The following is a 17,652-nucleotide window of genomic DNA, read 5'->3' on the forward strand; positions in this document are numbered from 1 at the left end:
CAAGGCAGATTCTGGCCCTGCAATACAAAATCCAGAGAGCTGTTCCAGCTCATCCTAATAAGGGTGAAGTCAGTAAGCATGTCCAGGAACTGTAAGTGGGTCCAGAAAAAAAAGCTGTGCTATAACTGCAGCTGAGCTACAACTAGGGAGGGATTTCAATGAACTGTAGCATATTTATGTAGTCCAAAGAAAGTCTAGACAACTTTTATACTGTCTTTAAAGCATCAGGCTTACAGTAAACTGCCAAAAAGTTCCTTGGGAACTGAAATTCAGAGTATCCTGTTTTTATTGAGGGGGTATGTTCTGATCAGTGCATTAACGTGTTATTTCTGCTGCCTTAAATTAGGTATGCAGATACATTTTTCTATATACATTTTGTCTTTCCAGCCAGTTTGCCATCTATTTGTAGTATATTTTCAAATACACATTACTTACTCTAGCATGAAAAGCCAGTGTTGAATCACACACATTTAGCAGTCTTTTTGGTTTGTATATGAGGATTTACCATCTTTAATTTAGTAAGTTTACAGAACATAGCCAACTGCTTTTCTTTGCTTCCAAATAAAGTATGGAAAGTACAGTCTGTGGCAAGGGAAGCAGAAGATGAAAAGGCCCATCTGGGTATCTCCTTTTTTTTTTTTTTGATGCAGCTGTTAAAAACTGAAACCCATTCTCTGTCAGAAAAATAAAATTCAATAGTTAATATGAAAAGAATTTTTTATATGTTATTTACATAAAGCATGTGGCTCTTTCAAAAACCAAATCCGTTCCTGCTGTAGATAAAGACAACAGCAAGAGCACAATGAGAAGCTGACACACTAAGGATCTAGGGGTTTATACAATTACAGTCAAAGTGCTTATTCTTTGACTTCTTAGAGGGGCAAAATCATGAAAAATATGCAAAGTGGTCTCCAGATTTAGCATAAGCAGCTGAATTACTGTGGGTGAGTTTACTGTCCCTGCACATGGGAACTGCCACACAAACAAGTGAGTGCTTCTGCCTGGCATCAGCACGGGGGCAACAGGATTTAAAAAAACAAAGTTGTATTGCAGGACATCATAGACTAACTGAAGGCTTGTGTTTTACTGAGATAAATCAAGGCATCATCTGTAAAAATGTGATGTTTTATAATTTTTATCATAACAAAAGCTTGCATATATCCAAGAGCTGATGTGATTCAGGTTTTAGATTAACTAAAAAAATGTTTTAAAAAAATATATGCGTTGATTTTGGAGAAGAAAGCATATGATCAATTAAGTCAAGGATTTATGGTATGCTTCAATGATACTTGTAAGCTTCTATCTGCAGTTGATATTTCCAAGAAAGGGGTTCAAAAGAGAAATCTTGAATTAAGGAAGAGTACATTTCACATACATGGCAAGTTTTCACTTTGCAAGTGAATCATAATCAGCTAATCGTAACCAGTTGGACATCTAAGGTAAATATAGCAGCACAGACTTCATTATTCACAGCAATTTTAGAAGAGAAGGAAAGCTTTTCAACAAAAGCAAGAGAAATAATATTTTGTTAGATATATATAATCCACTTCCACAATTATAACAAACTTTCAATTGCATCATGTGTCTTGATGTTTAAAACAAAATGCACTGTTCATCTTCAGAATGAAAAATCTGTTGTATAAAGGTATAGAGTCTTTGCAAAGAATAGGCACAATTAAATATAGATATAAGACTTTCCTGCAGAGACAGGGACACAGCATGTGTCAACATTTACTGCTCTCACTAAGTCACTGCAAAGTGCTGGTTTTCATCTCAGAAAGTAATTTGCACAGTGGAGTTTGCAGATAAAAGATTAACTCTTGAAAGGAGATAAGCACTTGCTTCTGTGCTAAGCCAGCAGAACACATGTCTACCTTGAACTCCCCAAGTCTGATCTAGTGAAATTACCTCAATAAAACTTTATAGAGTTGAAAGGTATTTTAAAGGAGGTGGAGGCCAAAGATGCTGATACCATGTCTAAGACATGTTACCACATATTTCTTACCATCAAAAAATCCTAGCACTGACAAAATCATATAATCGTTTAGGTTGAAAAAGACCTCTAAGATCATGAAGCTCAACCATTCACCTGACATTGTCAAGTTCAACTCTAACCCAGGTCCTTAAGTGTCACATCTACACATATTTTAGATTCCTGTAGGGATGGTGATTTCATCACTTCCCTGGGAAGTTCCAATTCAAGACAACACTTTCAGAGATGAAATTTTTCCTAGAACCCAACCTAAACTTGCCCTGGTGCAATCTGAGGTCTTTTCCTCTTCCCCTCTCACTTGTTTTCTGGCAGAAGAGACCGACCCTTACCTGGCTGCAGCCTCCTTTCAGGAAGTTGGAGAGAGTGACAAGGTCTCCCCTGAGCCTCCTTTTCTCCAGGCTAAACACCCCCAGCTCCCTCAGCTGCTCCTCACCTGAGTTGTGCTCCAGACTCTCCCCCAGCTCTGTTGCCCTTCTCTGGACACACTCCAGCCCCTCAATGTCCTTCTTCAAGTGAGGAGCCCAGAACTGGGCACAGGATTCCAGATGTGGCCTCATCAGTGCTGAGTACAGGGGGACAATCCCTGCCCTGGTCCTGCTGGCCACGCTGTTTCTGATCCAGGCCAGGATGCCATTGACCTTCTTGGCCATCTGGGCTCAGCTTCTTTTCCAATGGGCACCTTTCCAGTGACTCATCTCCAAGCCTGGAGTGCTGGATGGGGTTCCTTGCATGGGGTTGTTGTGACCCAAGTGCAGGACCCAGCCATTGGCCTTGTTGAACCTTACACCACTGGCCTTGGGCCATCACTCCAGACTGTCCAGATCCCTCTGTAGAGCCCTCCTACCTTCCAGAAGATCAATACTCTCAATCAACTTGGTGTCATCCATAAAGTCACTTTTGCTGCCCTTGATCCCTTGATAAAGATCTCCTTAACAAAGATAATTAAGAGGGCTGGCCCCAATAATGAGTCCTGGCCCCAATACTGAGCCCTGGGGAATACTCCAGGCCTGGCAATCCAGCCAATTTTTTGCCCTGTGAAGAGTGCTCCCATCCACACCATGGGAATACAGTTTCTGCAGAACATCACAGGAAACCGTATCAAAGGCTTTACTGAAGTCCAGGTAGACCATGGGGTCCAAAGAAGATAGCTGCTAGGCTGTCATCTCTAAAAGAGACTCTTAGACCCCTCAATCATTCCAGAGAGCAAAGCCTCACCAGACCTATTCTGCTGCTGGTCTGAATCTGGGAATCCACATCCCAACCCCCTGGAGCAGAGTGGACAGCCATTGCAAAATGCTTCTTGCTGAACCGTGCTGTGGTCACTGCTCAGGGAAGATGCTGGGGGCACGTCAGGGAAGAAATCACACCAAGCACATGGACTTGAAGGTCAGCAGCAGCTTGGGAAACCACAACTACAAAAGAGACAGAATGTGATGTGGCATGAGAAGATGAGTTCGGCTGCTCAGGCCCCCATTTCTCACAGGCTCGACGGGCAGAACACACGGTACCATCTGTGGTACAAGGCAATCCCTGTGTGTTTACATCCCACAATATATTGAAAAGTATTAATAAATGAGCTATGGTTTGGTTGCTGCCATGGAAGAAATGCAAATATTTATCTTGCAAGTTGTAGGTGCTATCCTAAGACAGCACTGGCTTCTCTTAACAGTATTAACCAGATTAAAATTTAACTTATTTAGCACTGGAGATTCCAGACTTTAAAAGTTTCTGCAAGGCAGGCAGATGTTTATCCACCCTTCAGGCTTTCATACCCAATGAGTCCTTGGAGGAGGACAGGAAGACTCTGCCTGTCATGTCAGCAGTGTTCTGCTGTTGTGGCTGCAGGTGCAGGGTAAGCTCTTTGGAAAGGGCTATAAGCAAGTATGAGCCAAAAATGACTCCATAAAGAGCTCTGTGAATATCCTCTTTTGTCCTTGGACATCTCAGTATCTCTGTTTTTCAGACTGAGGAAGGGCTGTGACTCTGTGTGGGTGCTCACACTGTCCTCCACCTACCCCCAGACCATCCTTGCTTTGGCCTGATCTACCTGGCAGCTAGCAGAGAAATTCTCCTGATGCATGTGAATTTTGACCACAGTAGCTAATCTGTCCCACCATGCTCATATGGAGAAGAACTAAGAAAGATCCAGTCTCCTGGAGGAAAATTTTATCTATTAACATTACCAAGCTCTACATACCTCACCAGATGGGCTTTTCTACAGCTGAGAAATTTGTTCTGCACACCTTTCGTCCCAGCCTTTATGTGCATCACTAAACTTATAACTCTTCCCACAGTCTTTATTTCTATATCCTGGATGAAGGCCATCAGTGCTCACAAATGCTGGGTAACTACTGGCAACTACAATCCCAACATTAGCCTTCAAGAAATGCAAAATGCACAATTCCCTGCTACTTATGGGGGCTTTATTCCATATTACATGGGATACCAACACACAGCAAAGGAAATCTGGGTCCTATTTGTGAAAATGGTGGTAATGGTGTTTTGTGGGTTATGATTTCACAGATTCACAGAATACTCTGAGTTGGAAGGGACCCACAAGAATCATTGAATCCAACTCTTAAGTGAATGGCCCATATGGGGATCAAACCCACAACTTTGCATTATTAGCACCATGCTTCAACCAATGGAGCAAATCTCAGAGATTGGTGTGGGCCAGTGAGATTTTGGCAGGAAGCAATTCAGCACTTAAATACATTTCATCATTTTCATGCATAGCAGGGGAAATATGTATAGTTACATAGGTCCAAAGAGATCAGGAGGATTATTTTAAAGCTGAGAATTTGATGCTTTTGCAGCATTTATACAATTCCTCTTAAACCACTGTTTTCCTTTTAAAATTAGCATCGGTGTTTGTTTCCTGTGTGAAACCTGGTTGGTGTCAGACCAATTAAAGTGAAGAAAAATGTGTCAGGAAGACATTTTGAATACAGTGCCTCAGCTGCAGAATACAGCTTCTCTGAGTAATTGAAATGAAAGTCAGTATTAGAAATAAGACATTGCGTAATTCAGCTGTGGCTGGAAAATTACTACTGAGATTGGCAAGTTGATGCAACTATTTATTACTTTAGGTGGGGTAAGAAATACTTCATAAGAATAATACAGCAAGTTTTATTTTATTCCATATTGTGGATATCAAACAATACTGCTAGAAAAAGATTGCCTTTAGGACAGGAAATGTTTTATTCTCCACTGCTGTTCAGTCAAGAGTCTTTCTGCTGATTCTGCCAACAAGGATGCCAATTAGTGTAGTGACATTTTGGTATTGCTGATGAGAGACAAAACAAAGGAAGCACAGTATGGTGAAATGAATTTATGGTACTAAGCCACAGAAAAATAGCTTGGATCTAGAACTCTGTAAGATAGGGAGAGTGGGGAGAGAATACCTTTCCTGCTGTTTTACAGTTTATATCCCTAATTCTGTACCAGAAGTTCTCATTTTGAGCTCCCTTCTCAGAGGAAGCCAGCATTACAAGACCTTCAATGTGCACAGATCATATCCAGTTGCTAAGATGAACCCCAAACCAGCTCTATGTTAATTCTGCCAGTACTTTCATAAATATTCCTAACACTATCTAGACAAATGGCTGCAGTGAAATGAATGAAATCCCCTTCCACAAAGGAGAAAGTGTGCACAAAGGATGTTCACTCATAGAAGACAAATCTCAAGGACACCATTCAGTTTTGCTTTACTCCCAACATCCCCATCAAGTCCTTGTGAAATCCCACTCAGTTATGTTTGTTTTATTAAAAACTGGGTGAGGAAGATGACAGTACCTTGCAGCAATGACCTGGTGACAAGTGAGAAGACCACTTCCTCAGCAGTCAACTAATTCCCAGAACCCTGTCTTTACTTCATGAGTTTCAAATCTCTTTCTAAGGAGGAGCTTTGCACATGCTCTTGCCTACAAGAAAATGGTGGGCAGGGGATAAACCTGCAGAATGGCCAGGGCTATCCCTACAGGAGCAGGGCCAGTGTCACTCAGGAATGACCCCTGAAACCTGGCTTGACTGGGGCAAAATTATTTCCCTGCAAATGTGCCCTGCTGAGCATTTGTCTTAGTTAATGAAACAATGGTTGAGCTGCAAGAAAAGCCACATCCTGCCTTTCTTAGCTCTGCGAAGATCTCAGTATCTAAGAAAACCACCTTTGCAGCAAATGTTAAGTCCTGACTTTATTTTCTCTGCAAAAAACATCTTTATCAGCATAAATCTCACTTATATTTTTTTAAAACTTTTTTTCTAAGTGTCCTGGTTTGGGACACCAGGAGAGTAAGGAAAATTTACCACATATGTAATACACAGAAAATGTTCAGGTAAAAATAGAAATGAAATCATGGCTGCTGTAAAGAGGAGGGGTAACATACCTTTCCTGTCCATCAAGCTCTGAGCAGTTGGCACCCCATAAATCATAGGAAGCACAGGAGTAATTATAGAACTGGAAGTTGATCACTGTAAACATTCAGAAGTAGCTTCTAATAATTGCAAGTTAGCGTGAACATGATTAGAACCATGACAGAACTGTGCAGGCCACTCACATGCCCACTTTGCTCTATTCATTAAAACCAGGCTTTCTCGTGAAGTAACAGGCAACATAGTCAATCCAGCACCTTTGTACTAACAGCCTGCTGGTATCATCTGTTTGCTCTCTGTCAGAATTAGGTTTAATGCAACAACACTTGGACCACCAGGATGTGATTATTTTCCCATTTTGCACTAAGTAATGTAGGTAACAACTTCTGCCATTCTGTTGTCATCTCCTGGCACCCCTTCATTGCTTCAGAGGTACTGCCACTTCTATGGTGGGAAATGCCTGGTCACAGAAAGGCAACGTGCAATGAGAACAGATAATGACAACACGTAAAATGGGGCCAGGGGCATTAATTTCTTCACCCTTGTGGCAGTAGAGAGAGAAAATTCTGTCTCCTCCACCCTTAACAGAAGGAGCTTCTTAGTGAAGGTGTATTTGCCAGACACATTAATACTGGACCATGAAGAAATATTTGTTTCCTGCCTCAAAGAAGTTATACCACCAGGACAAATACAATAACACTTCAGCCAAAAGTGACGTCCTCCTTCCTGCTAGAACAACTGTGCTACATGCTGTCATGGTTTGACACTGGCACAATGCCAGTGCCCCCATGAAGATACCTTCTCCCTGGTTTCTGCTGTGAGATGTGACCAGGAATAAGCAAAGCAGGCTCCTACTTAGGGAAAAAAGAACCAGAACTTTATTAGCTACTCTACAACTACAGATAAAAAGGAACACACACACAGGGAAAATGAAAACCTCACAAATGCATTTCCTCCTCCCCCCACCAAATTTCCAACACAATACATTTATTCCTCAAATCACCAACTCTCGGTCCAGCACCACCTTTTAGACAATCAATCCTCAGTTCATCAAGAGCAGAGGAGTCCTTCTTGTGCCATGGGCTTCCCCTGGAAACACAGCTGAAGCCTCGTGTGTTTCTGTGTCACTTGTGGCACCGCCCGGAGTACATCTGCCGTCGTGACCTCTTCCTTTTCATGTCCAGTGCTCTCACCACTGAACATGGACCAGAGCTGCTTCTAGGGTTGTCTTTTAAGGATGCTCTGTCCTGATCCAAAAAAGGCACAGTCTCTCCTTTGGGACACCTGTCCCCACAATCTCTCCTCTGGGACACCTGTCCCCTCCATATTTTTTCACCCCCTGGGGCCGAGGGGCACCAACACTGAACCCTGTTGCTTCTGTGGCCATTGCCTCCCCCTAGAATGCAGTCTCTGTGTCACAAGGAACATGGTTCTGTCCATGGCTATACAAAAAGAGTCCAGCAAAAGCTACTCCATCATCTCTTCCCACTAGGATTCTTCTCTACTCTTCTACTATCTCTTGCTCGCCCAGGCCTCTCTCACACTGGCCCATTTCCTTCCTCATCTTCCACTCTATCTTCCAGGAGAGGTCAATGATCTGTAAAGTTCTCATTCTCCAAAAAGGGGTTAAAAGCTCCTACAAGCAGCCGGCTGAACCCCCCTCCTTCTTCTCCTGTGCTGCCGGCGCAGGCCCGTGTTTATCAAGCTTCAAGGTTACAGTCCCAGGCAGTGGCTCTCTCTCTCTCTCTCTGTGTCTCTCAGGGGGGGCTGCCCAGTGGCTCCCGGTGTGTCTCTCTCTCTCTCTCTCTCTTCCACCCTTCCACCCCCGGGCTCAGGCCTACCTCTCCCGGCCTCATGGCTTTCCCCTCCCCCTGCCCAGCCAGCAGCTGGGCCAGGGGAGAGACCCGAACTCTTTCCCGCCGGAAACCCAAGAGGACCCTCCCAGGGGAGAGCTCTGCTTTTAACCCTGTGTTCTCAGAGGCGTGTCCATGTCCTAATGGCCAGGTTAAATGCCAATATTAAAGTCTGAATATCCATTGGCCAAAAACACAGCATCCCAAAAAACACATTTCCTGTCAAACCACCACACATGCCCAAGGGGAAAAGCTGCTTTTCTAGCATCAGATATGCTCTGTTCTGCCTACAAGTAGGGAGATACACAGACCCTGAAATTTTTATCCTGCATACAGAAATTAGCTTATTTATGGTTCTAATCCCTATTTGATCCTTACAAATCTATTTACCTCAATTATATGCATTGCAGATGGTAAGTTCTACAGGTTAATCACTACAAGTGTAGGAGTGTTGGAACCCAGGACATGCCTCTGGCTGTCCTGGATGGCTCGAGCCCCTGCCCGGGGGACTCAGACACCTTGGCATAGAGCCCAGGACACAGGACACCTGTGACTTTGATTTTGATCCAAGGAGCAAATTACCACCTTTATAAGAAGAATTACAAGTCAAGAGAGTTTAAGTAGATTAATAGTTAGTTTGTCACGGGATGAAAAATAGATTTTTGGGGTTTTAGAATGGGGGCTCAGGGTCCCAAGATGGAGGAATTTGGGCATGCCTCGTCCTTCTTTTTTCTTCTTCCTAGCCTCCATGTTCTGGGTGATGTTGGCACTTTTGGATTGGTTTAAGATAGAAACTCACTGTCTAACATAGGTGATAGGTATTGGGAAGTTATGGTAAATAATGTACATGTAGTTTTTAGTATAAAAAGATAACACCACCCCGAGGGCGGGCAGTGTGCCTCAACCCAACGGGCCAGACAGAACTGTGGTGGGTCAGAGAAAGAATGTTATAGATAAGAAATAATAAACAACCTTGAGACCAAGAACAGAAAAATCTTGACTCCTTATTTGACTGCCAGGCTGCGAAAAAGAGGCTTGTACGTATCTCAGGGTCACTCTGACTAGCAGAGATTCTGAGATAGGAGTACTGATTTTCATCCACATCCTTAAGCTGTCATTACACAGTTTCAAATTCCTGCTATATTCTGCATTTGAGGAAGCATTTTCAGAATACAATGCTCTTTTGAAAAAGCCATACTTCTACTGAATAAAGTTACTTAGACTCCTATCTGAAATGATTTAGAACCTAAACATCTCATGATCAGAAAGACAAGGGCCCCTCTGTCATATTTTATGAAAAATCCCTTCGCCATGATTTTTCACCTGAGAAGCTGAGAAGCCTCAGAAAAGAAATGTAAACAATAGTTATCTGATTGCTTGGAATGTGGTTTGGAGGTTGCTTACCTACAGGTGCATCTTTGATTGGTTTAATGTGAATTGTTTTAACTTAATGAGCAATCCCAGTCCAGCTATGTTGGGACTCTGGTCAGTCACGAGTTTTTATTATTCATTCTTTGCTAGACATCTTCTGATGTCTCCTTTCTCTTTCTTTAGTATGGTTTTAGTATATCATTTTCATTTAATATAATACAATATCATAAAATAATAAATCAGCCTTCTAAGAACTTGGAGTCAATTCTCATCTCTCACTTCGTCCTGGGGACCCTCACAACACCGCTCCGTGTGATTTGAGCTGCAGGCAGTGCTGCAGTGGGCGCAGTTTCCCCGCCTGGCATGGGTTGCTCACCGTGCTGGATGATGCCGTGCTCCAGCAGCCTGCGGCCGAGCTGCTCCGCCTCGCTGCGCGTCGCCGCCTCGCCCTCCTGCACCAGCCACTCCACGAACTCCGACGCTACAAAGCTCCGCTCGTACTTCACTCCTTCCTCTTCCCTGGCTTGCAGAAGGCTGTTTTCAGAACTCATCAGCCTGGTATGGTGAGGGGGAAAATTGGTTCTTCAGAAAAGCAGTTCCAGATCTATTCTGGCAAATCTCATTTATATCAAGCAAATGCATATGAAGCTTTCACTGACTTACTAAATCTTTCCTCAAGCTATCAATCTACTTAGGAAGTGAATGAAATCTGCTTAGTAAAGAAATTTACACTTAATATCCCTGTGTGAAGTTAATGCTTTCTTGTTTTTTCCCCTAAAAGAAAATTAGTTTGGGTTTTGCGTTTCCCTATTTTGTGTTTAACATTCTCTAAAAGTTACTGCATAATCAGCTTTGAAAAAAAAAATTAGCCTAAAAGCACCAGAATGTAACTAATGTGTTCAAAGCTTCTTAATTAATATTTACAGTTAGAAGGACTATGCCCCAAAGTCATTTAGATGACTTTGAAAATTCTCACCATAAGCTCTAAAACAGCTGCAGAAAAATTCAAGAGAAGGCAAAAAGGTAGTTCTGTGGATTGGGGGTGGATAAATATTGTGCATCCAACATTTGATGATGCAGCTGCAGTCAGTGAGTTGCACATGAACCTGAACGCATTTTAACATCTGAGGCTCACAGTTGTCTGTGCCCCAGCTGGCTCTGTGTAACACCAGTCAGAGGAACATCATGGGATGTCCCAAAATCTCCTAGCAACTGGCATGTGAGTAGCTGAAGGATATTAATAAAACTCTTCTCTATTCAAGATACCTATGCAAATGACACAGTGCTAAAAAAAAAAAAAAGCCTCAATATTTTGTTAATGCAAAAAGCAGTTTTAAAGAAGAAATGAGAATAATTTCTTTGTAATACAGAATTCCACTTTTTGGGGAGAGACTGAGAACCACAGTATTCTTATTAACCTAATATTTTTCATAACTATATTATTTATTGTAGGCTAATAATAGGACTAGTGGTAAGACTTTCAGAGTAATAGTTCAAGAACTGTTCTTTCCATGTAAGAGTAACAGGTCCCCTCCCTTCAACAACTATTTTGAAATAAGGGCACATCTGAACTACAACAGTCATAGTCTGAAGTGCTGAATCTTTGCCCTTCTGATGAAGGAATTGAAATTCAAGTAAATCCATACATGAGCCATCTGCTTCTTAAACTGACAGCATATCCAGAGATTATAGAATATAACTTCATCTCCTTTGGAAAGCATCAGAAAAATCTGTGCCATAGGAACACAGAGAGAAGTTTCATTTGAAGTTACAGTGAAGAGGTTTGACATGGTCCGACCTCTGTTATTTCATCTAAAAGACTCTTCTCTTGACTTTAATGAGCATTAACCTGAGGCCTGAACCTACAGGATCTGACCACCAGGTAGCAGATCATCAAACCAGGCCAAGGCTGCTCAGCCACAGCTGTGTGTCAGTGGCAGCACAAGGAGCTGCTCGTTTGGATGGTGTGTCATTGCCAGCACCTCTGAGCTGAGTAAGAACTGAGAAAGCCACATTAGCTGAAAACAACGTATTGACTCCAGAATTCCTGCAGACTTCATTATGTTTTAATATTTTAATTTACAAACATTTTTTCCCACACCGTTTTGTCCCACACTCACCACATCTAATACAGACCTACTATGCTTTAAGGGACTATCTTTAAATGTTTCTCATTCACCAGGCTTTTCCCCCCACAGGAAAGAAATGGAAACCCAAGGCTTGTGTCTTTTTGTACCATCTGCTGCATGGCTACCCAGAACTGGCTACCCAGAACTGGTTACCCAGGCTCTGCAGGCACCAAATAAAAAATCCTTAGGATTACATTAATTGTTCTTTGATGAGACTATAATTAGTTGGCCGCCTCATTGAAATCACAGATAGAAAGGTCCTTGAAAAGGCAGTGCTAATGGTTAGATTTTTACAGAGACACAAAAGAAATCTGGAAAAATATCAAGTGGAAAACCACTCAGTTTGACATTTCACACCCTTCTGCATAAGCCCAGAATAGCACTGCAAAGGATTTGGACTTGTGAACAAACAGACACGACAAATTGCCAGTTTAAGAAGCCCAGACATAGCAATCCATGGACTTACGTCACTCACTGAAGTAAATCACTGTAAGTCCATGGCTGTCAACAAAACTGTACCAATTTACATCAATCAAAAGCCTGGCCTTTCATTAGGCAGAACTGGAAACTTCCTTTTACTCTTCCATTTTCTCCTTGTTCCAAAAAAACATGAGGCTGTTAATGCCAAAACGTATTGTTTGCTAAAACTGGTGTTGTCCTGCATTAAAGGAATGTATTTATCCAAACACCAACATTCAAACTCCTTTTCAAAAGAAATCTTTAACCTTGTTTTTATCAAAATAACTACACCAGAGGATAAAAGCAACTCAACCACTGATGAGTTAAACTGAAAGTGATTCCAAGAATGCAGTCTCAAAATTATCTGAAAGATTTCCTGAAATTAAAGCCATAAATCTGCACTTCTTTCACTGTGAAATCTGATTCAAAAATTTCAGTTGATGTCAGCATCTTGAAATGACTTATAGCTCCTGTACATGACTGCACCAGAAACAACAATCTTGTGTGTCTGACCAAACCCTACTGAGAATTGCAAACATCATAAAAATAAGAAGCCTGCAACAACTTGATTTGTTTTTTAAGCTACAAAAGGTCCATGCTGGATTTATAAAAGATTTGCAGGGAGAGTTTTGTTGAACAGGAAACATGTTTATCTCATTCAACCTATCGGGGCAGTCCTGTAGAGCTTGAAAGCTGACACCAACCTTAGATCTTATAAACTATTCAACTATTTCAGACAAGACTGTAGGAAATCCAGCAGTTTTCATCTCTAGTTATAAACCTGAACCTCAAAGCTTACTCACAGACAGGATTAGCAAAGTTTGCAACGATGTGCAGGGAATCTGAACTGGTTCATGATTTTCAGCGCAAATAAATGGAGAATACCATCAGAGACTGATTTAAAATCTTCCAATCCCACAGGTACAGCCGCTGAGGATGCCCACAGTGGGTGAAGAGGGTCATGCACAAGAAAGGAGAGTTCAGGTTCCAAGGTCATGCAGAAGAGAGATGGGAAAGGGAGCTCCTCAGCAGAGGGACAGTCCTGATGTTCCCATGTCCCAGGGCAGAGAACAAGGCATTTACCCAAAACAGCTGTTTGAAGGTAAAGAAACTGCCTAAGACATCCATGCATCAACCTGTTGATCCTCCTAAAGCATTTGGTTCATTTTACCCACCGAGGGTACAAATTTGCATGGACTGGTGTTGGGTAATGTCTGCAATTTTGGCAAGCACAAACTACTTTGGCTTCTGAGCCTAGTGGTAGTCCAGCCCCAATCAGAGAGTGGAAAAGAGCAGAAAATAATTATAATGTCTATCTTAAATTAGCAAAGCCTAGTGAAGATCAGCAAACTCTACAAAATTAGACACAGATTTTCAAAATGTGTTGGATTTGGACAGATTTCCTTTGGCGTAGCTGCATTTCTCTTGCAATCAGGCCCATAGGCATTTTGATAAACAAGTTGAATGTGCTGGTAAATGACTTAATTCGTTTGTGCATGAATACTTTTCTCTGGTTGCTGCCATTTAGTAATTATTTTAATAGCACTGAATTAATATTTTCTTTCTCAAGACAATCAGCAAACTGATACAACAGATATATTACGCAATCACACATTTCACTGCAGAGCTCTTCCTGACTTTCAGCATTAGATTTTGAGTTCAAAGTGTATCCAGTGAAATTGTGGTGTTGCTAATAAAGGTGCGTAGGCAAGGGAACTAACAAAATCTGAAATCTCTGTACAGGGGATTTGCTAAAATAAACGAAGGGAAGCCCATATAGCCCAAGTATGCCTTCTTATCTCCCATGAATACAAAATACTTCCGATGATCCATGGAGAATTTTGACTACCTTTGACTGTCACATACTGGTTTTGAAATGAGAGGTATTTTTAATTTATACTATATTTAGCACTATATTTAGGGCTGTTTTTAAAAGTTTCTGAACCCTTCAAATACGTTGCCTAGGAGCAAGCACCTCACAAGGATGCAGTTATATTCAGATACAGGTGCCAAGATAGGAACACTCTCTACAGTTATGAATGTTTTTCTTCTACTACAGAGTTAGACAAACTGGATCACAGACATTGGTTTGGGGATATTTCTCCATTCAGAGAAATGGTGATGGAAGCAGACACTATTAGAACAGAGTTCTTTCTACTATGGCTCCTTTCATGCACAAGACTGACACTAGCCTTGCCAACAAAATATTATTTTTCTTATGGATAATTAAAACAGAAATATAGACTAAAAAAAGAACTGTATACACTCTAATCTGCTTTTCAGACTATGGGTCAGGCTTGTAGATGCTACATGTTTACTGAGTCTAAAGAGCAAATGCTGTGCTTAGTAAGACACAGAAGAGTTTGAAGGTAGCTGATTCATCTCACCTGTCCCAGTGCATAGAATGGAGGATTTTCTCCAGTGATGCATTTTCTTCTGTCTTGTACAATTTATTACATTTTCCCTTTAAATAGTCACAGTCACTGTGTCTTGGGGAATTTTATATGATGGGTGTAACAAAAGGAGTGGCATTTACAACTATTTGTTTATATTTTGGGTTCACTGTTCTTTCACCAAACTGATCTTTAGAGCCAGCTAACCTTGAAAATAATATTTATTATCAGCTTTTAAACTTGTGAGCTTCCTGAGTTCTTTCTTAGAAGGAAACAAATTTCTTTCATCGAGAAAACACAGCATCTCTCCTGGCTGCTGCACGCTTCTGCTCCAAGCAAGCAGAAGAGTGGGTGGTATTCAGTCTAGAGCAATACTTCAAGCTTTTTGGTAAATAACACATCACAACTTTTGCATTAATTTGTAGCATATGCCAATATCCATTTTCTTCTCTCTGCTTGAAAGTACCATGTCAAAATCTCTACATGCTGAATAAAAATGTCTTTAATACTAGGAAGTATGGTTATGATACCTACTTACTTGATGGAAGTAAGCCAGTGGGATATTTAGTATCTCAGTAAAATAATCTGTTCAAATTAGGTAATCAGATGCTCTTGGTTGGGTTAATGGTTTTTTTGAAATTGCTTTTAACATAACTTTTCTGATGTTGAAACTTTGCAGACTGGAACACTGAAGATTCATCTCACCTATGATTTAAAAGCATACCTCCCTGTGAAGATATGGAGTCTCCACAGACATGTAGCTGCTTGCTCAATAATGTTTTAGGAATTATAATTATGCTTTTACATATAAAATATTTCTGTAATCATTTGAATTGTTTTGACAAATAATTCTGTAATTATTTTTACAGAATAGATTTCAAGGGCTTCAAGTCACATTGAATTCTCATATAGGATGTATTTACAATCTGGGGAATCAGATTTTAAACAAAATGCCTCAAGTGAATATGGTAGAAAAGTAAAAGAAAAATAAGAGAGGGAAAGAGGGAAGGACTCCCAAATGAAGTAATGGAATTTCCCAGACCCATTCCTGCATGCATTGAAAGCCTCTGATGCTTCAAAAATAAATTAACAGGTATCATTTGCCTCACGTGGCACTATTATCAACATATTAGGAATACTGAATGCAACATACTTTTCATACAGTCTTTGTCCTCTCATGAACACCTTCACCTCATTGTCCAGTGGAAACGTCCCGTCATCTTTCCTGAAGCGGTAGAACAGTTTGACATCCTTGAATTCTTTATGCTCATCACAGACTGAAACATAAAATAATTAAACAACAAAAAAAAAATTCACATACTTGGTAAGTAGCTGAGGATCCATTTAGCAGGTACCACTGCTGAGCTTCAAAGCAAGCATGTGCTGTCTCAGCACACAGCTTTACTCAATTCTAATGAAAGGCTGAAGAAAACATTGAGAGGTAACCAAATTTCTTGGTGAAGGGGAGAAGTGTCCATCAGTTTTGTGAGTATTACAGCAAACATTAAGAGCAAAAAAGCATCCATCCACTTCATACTCAGAAAACATTTTGATGAAAACGGTTTGTTGTCTTGTTTGTTTAACAGGCCACGAGAGTAGAATGCCCAATAATTTAAGGTTTGCCAAACTTCTTAAAGTTATTCCTATCAGTTAGCAGTGCTGCAGGAAACCTGAGACTTCCTAAAGTAACAGTTAAAACCAAAGCCTTCTGCCTTCTTAAAACTGTCTCAATTGCTCTGCCATGCCAGCTAGCAAATGGTAGGTACAACATGAGCACACCAAGAAATGCCAGATTAGGTTTGTAGAACCACAGCTGATCATGGGCTCTTGTAAATGCAGAACAGAGCCCCATCAATGGCATAAACCTATGGGAAAGCTATCTCAAGCAAGCTGCTCCTAGCACAGCTGTCAACCCACATACATGGGGGACCTTCTGCACCACAGAAGCAGGAACTGGTGTCCCTTCACTTGACAGGGCACTTGAAAGAATGTTCTAAGCATCCTGCAGAACCTGACAGAACCTCTCTGAATTTATCTGCCCAAGCTCACTTCACAAAGTATTAGAGTGCAATACATCAACATTTTCAAGAAACACTTGTTCCATTTCTAATATCTAGACACAGATATATAAATAAAATTTCTTCTACAGTTTTCAGTTGGATGGTAGGGTAGAAAATGCTTGAAGGTTGTTAGAGCTTTCAACAAGCATTCAGCAATAAAATATCTATTGCTCAATTAAATTAAGTCACTCAGGCATCCACGCAACTCTTCACTGACATTTTCTCAATAGAGGATTAAATAGACAGATTTGAATACCCTATAATTACTTTATTCTTTAACTATCTACCGTGAGTCCCAGTTTCCATAACAACCTAGAATTTTCATTTAATAGCTGAGCAGAAGCTGTAGAAGTGGCACTCATTCAATATGTGCATTTCTGACTTTAATCAAGGTGTTGTTCATGTACTGCAGACAGCAGCAGCATTGCTGCACATACAGTGACCTCTGCATAAAGTCAACATTCGACTGTTCATAGTCACTCAGTTTTCTCTTTAAAAAGAAACAAATGGTACATTTGCCATTCTGAAATGGGTAATACTAAAGGCTTGAAATTGAGGCCTTGGATCTTCTTTGCTCATGTGCTTCCCAGCCTCTTTGTGCCCTAAAAGGCAACTAAATGCTACCAGTGAATTGGAAGTCTTTTCATCAGCATGAATTGTTATTCAAGAAGCTGAAAGGAACAGATCTCAAATAGACAACAACTTTAGGAGAAAATTAATCAGGGCACAGCCAGACCACTAACTTTCTTGCAGCTGTACCAGCACTAATGTTTGTGCAGCTGCTGTGAGGGCCAGGGCCAGGGAACTAATCCATGTGAGAAAAATGATTTTTTTTTTTTTTTGCTAGCTGATTTTTCAGATGGGTTTTTCAGCTGGAGAACTGTGCTCTTAGGAGCAGGGAAATGAGAGCTGCAGGAAAGGGGGGACATGATCCAGCTGGGGCTGCTCTGGAGACACAACACAGTCTCCAGTAAGTTTCCCCCCGCCATGGGGAACATCACTCCTCTTCAGGCTCTGATCTCC

At 41.1% G+C, this 17,652-nt stretch overlaps 1 protein-coding gene across 1 annotated transcript in view; it reads right to left on the bottom strand.

Annotated features, from left to right (window-relative positions):
* DEPTOR (DEP domain containing MTOR interacting protein) overlaps nucleotides 1-17,652 on the bottom strand; it is a 79,134-nt gene that overhangs the window by 35,860 nt on the left and 25,622 nt on the right. The window contains exons 4-5 of the mRNA XM_036406674.2: nucleotides 15,723-15,846; nucleotides 9,965-10,143 (exon numbers count right to left, since the gene is read on the bottom strand). Of these exons, the coding sequence (XP_036262567.1) occupies nucleotides 9,965-10,143; nucleotides 15,723-15,846 (303 nt within the window). The remainder of the gene's footprint in view (nucleotides 1-9,964; nucleotides 10,144-15,722; nucleotides 15,847-17,652) is intronic.

This window comes from Molothrus ater, chromosome 1 (assembly GCF_012460135.2).
Source record: "Molothrus ater isolate BHLD 08-10-18 breed brown headed cowbird chromosome 1, BPBGC_Mater_1.1, whole genome shotgun sequence".
Taxonomy (NCBI): Eukaryota; Metazoa; Chordata; class Aves; order Passeriformes; family Icteridae; genus Molothrus; species Molothrus ater.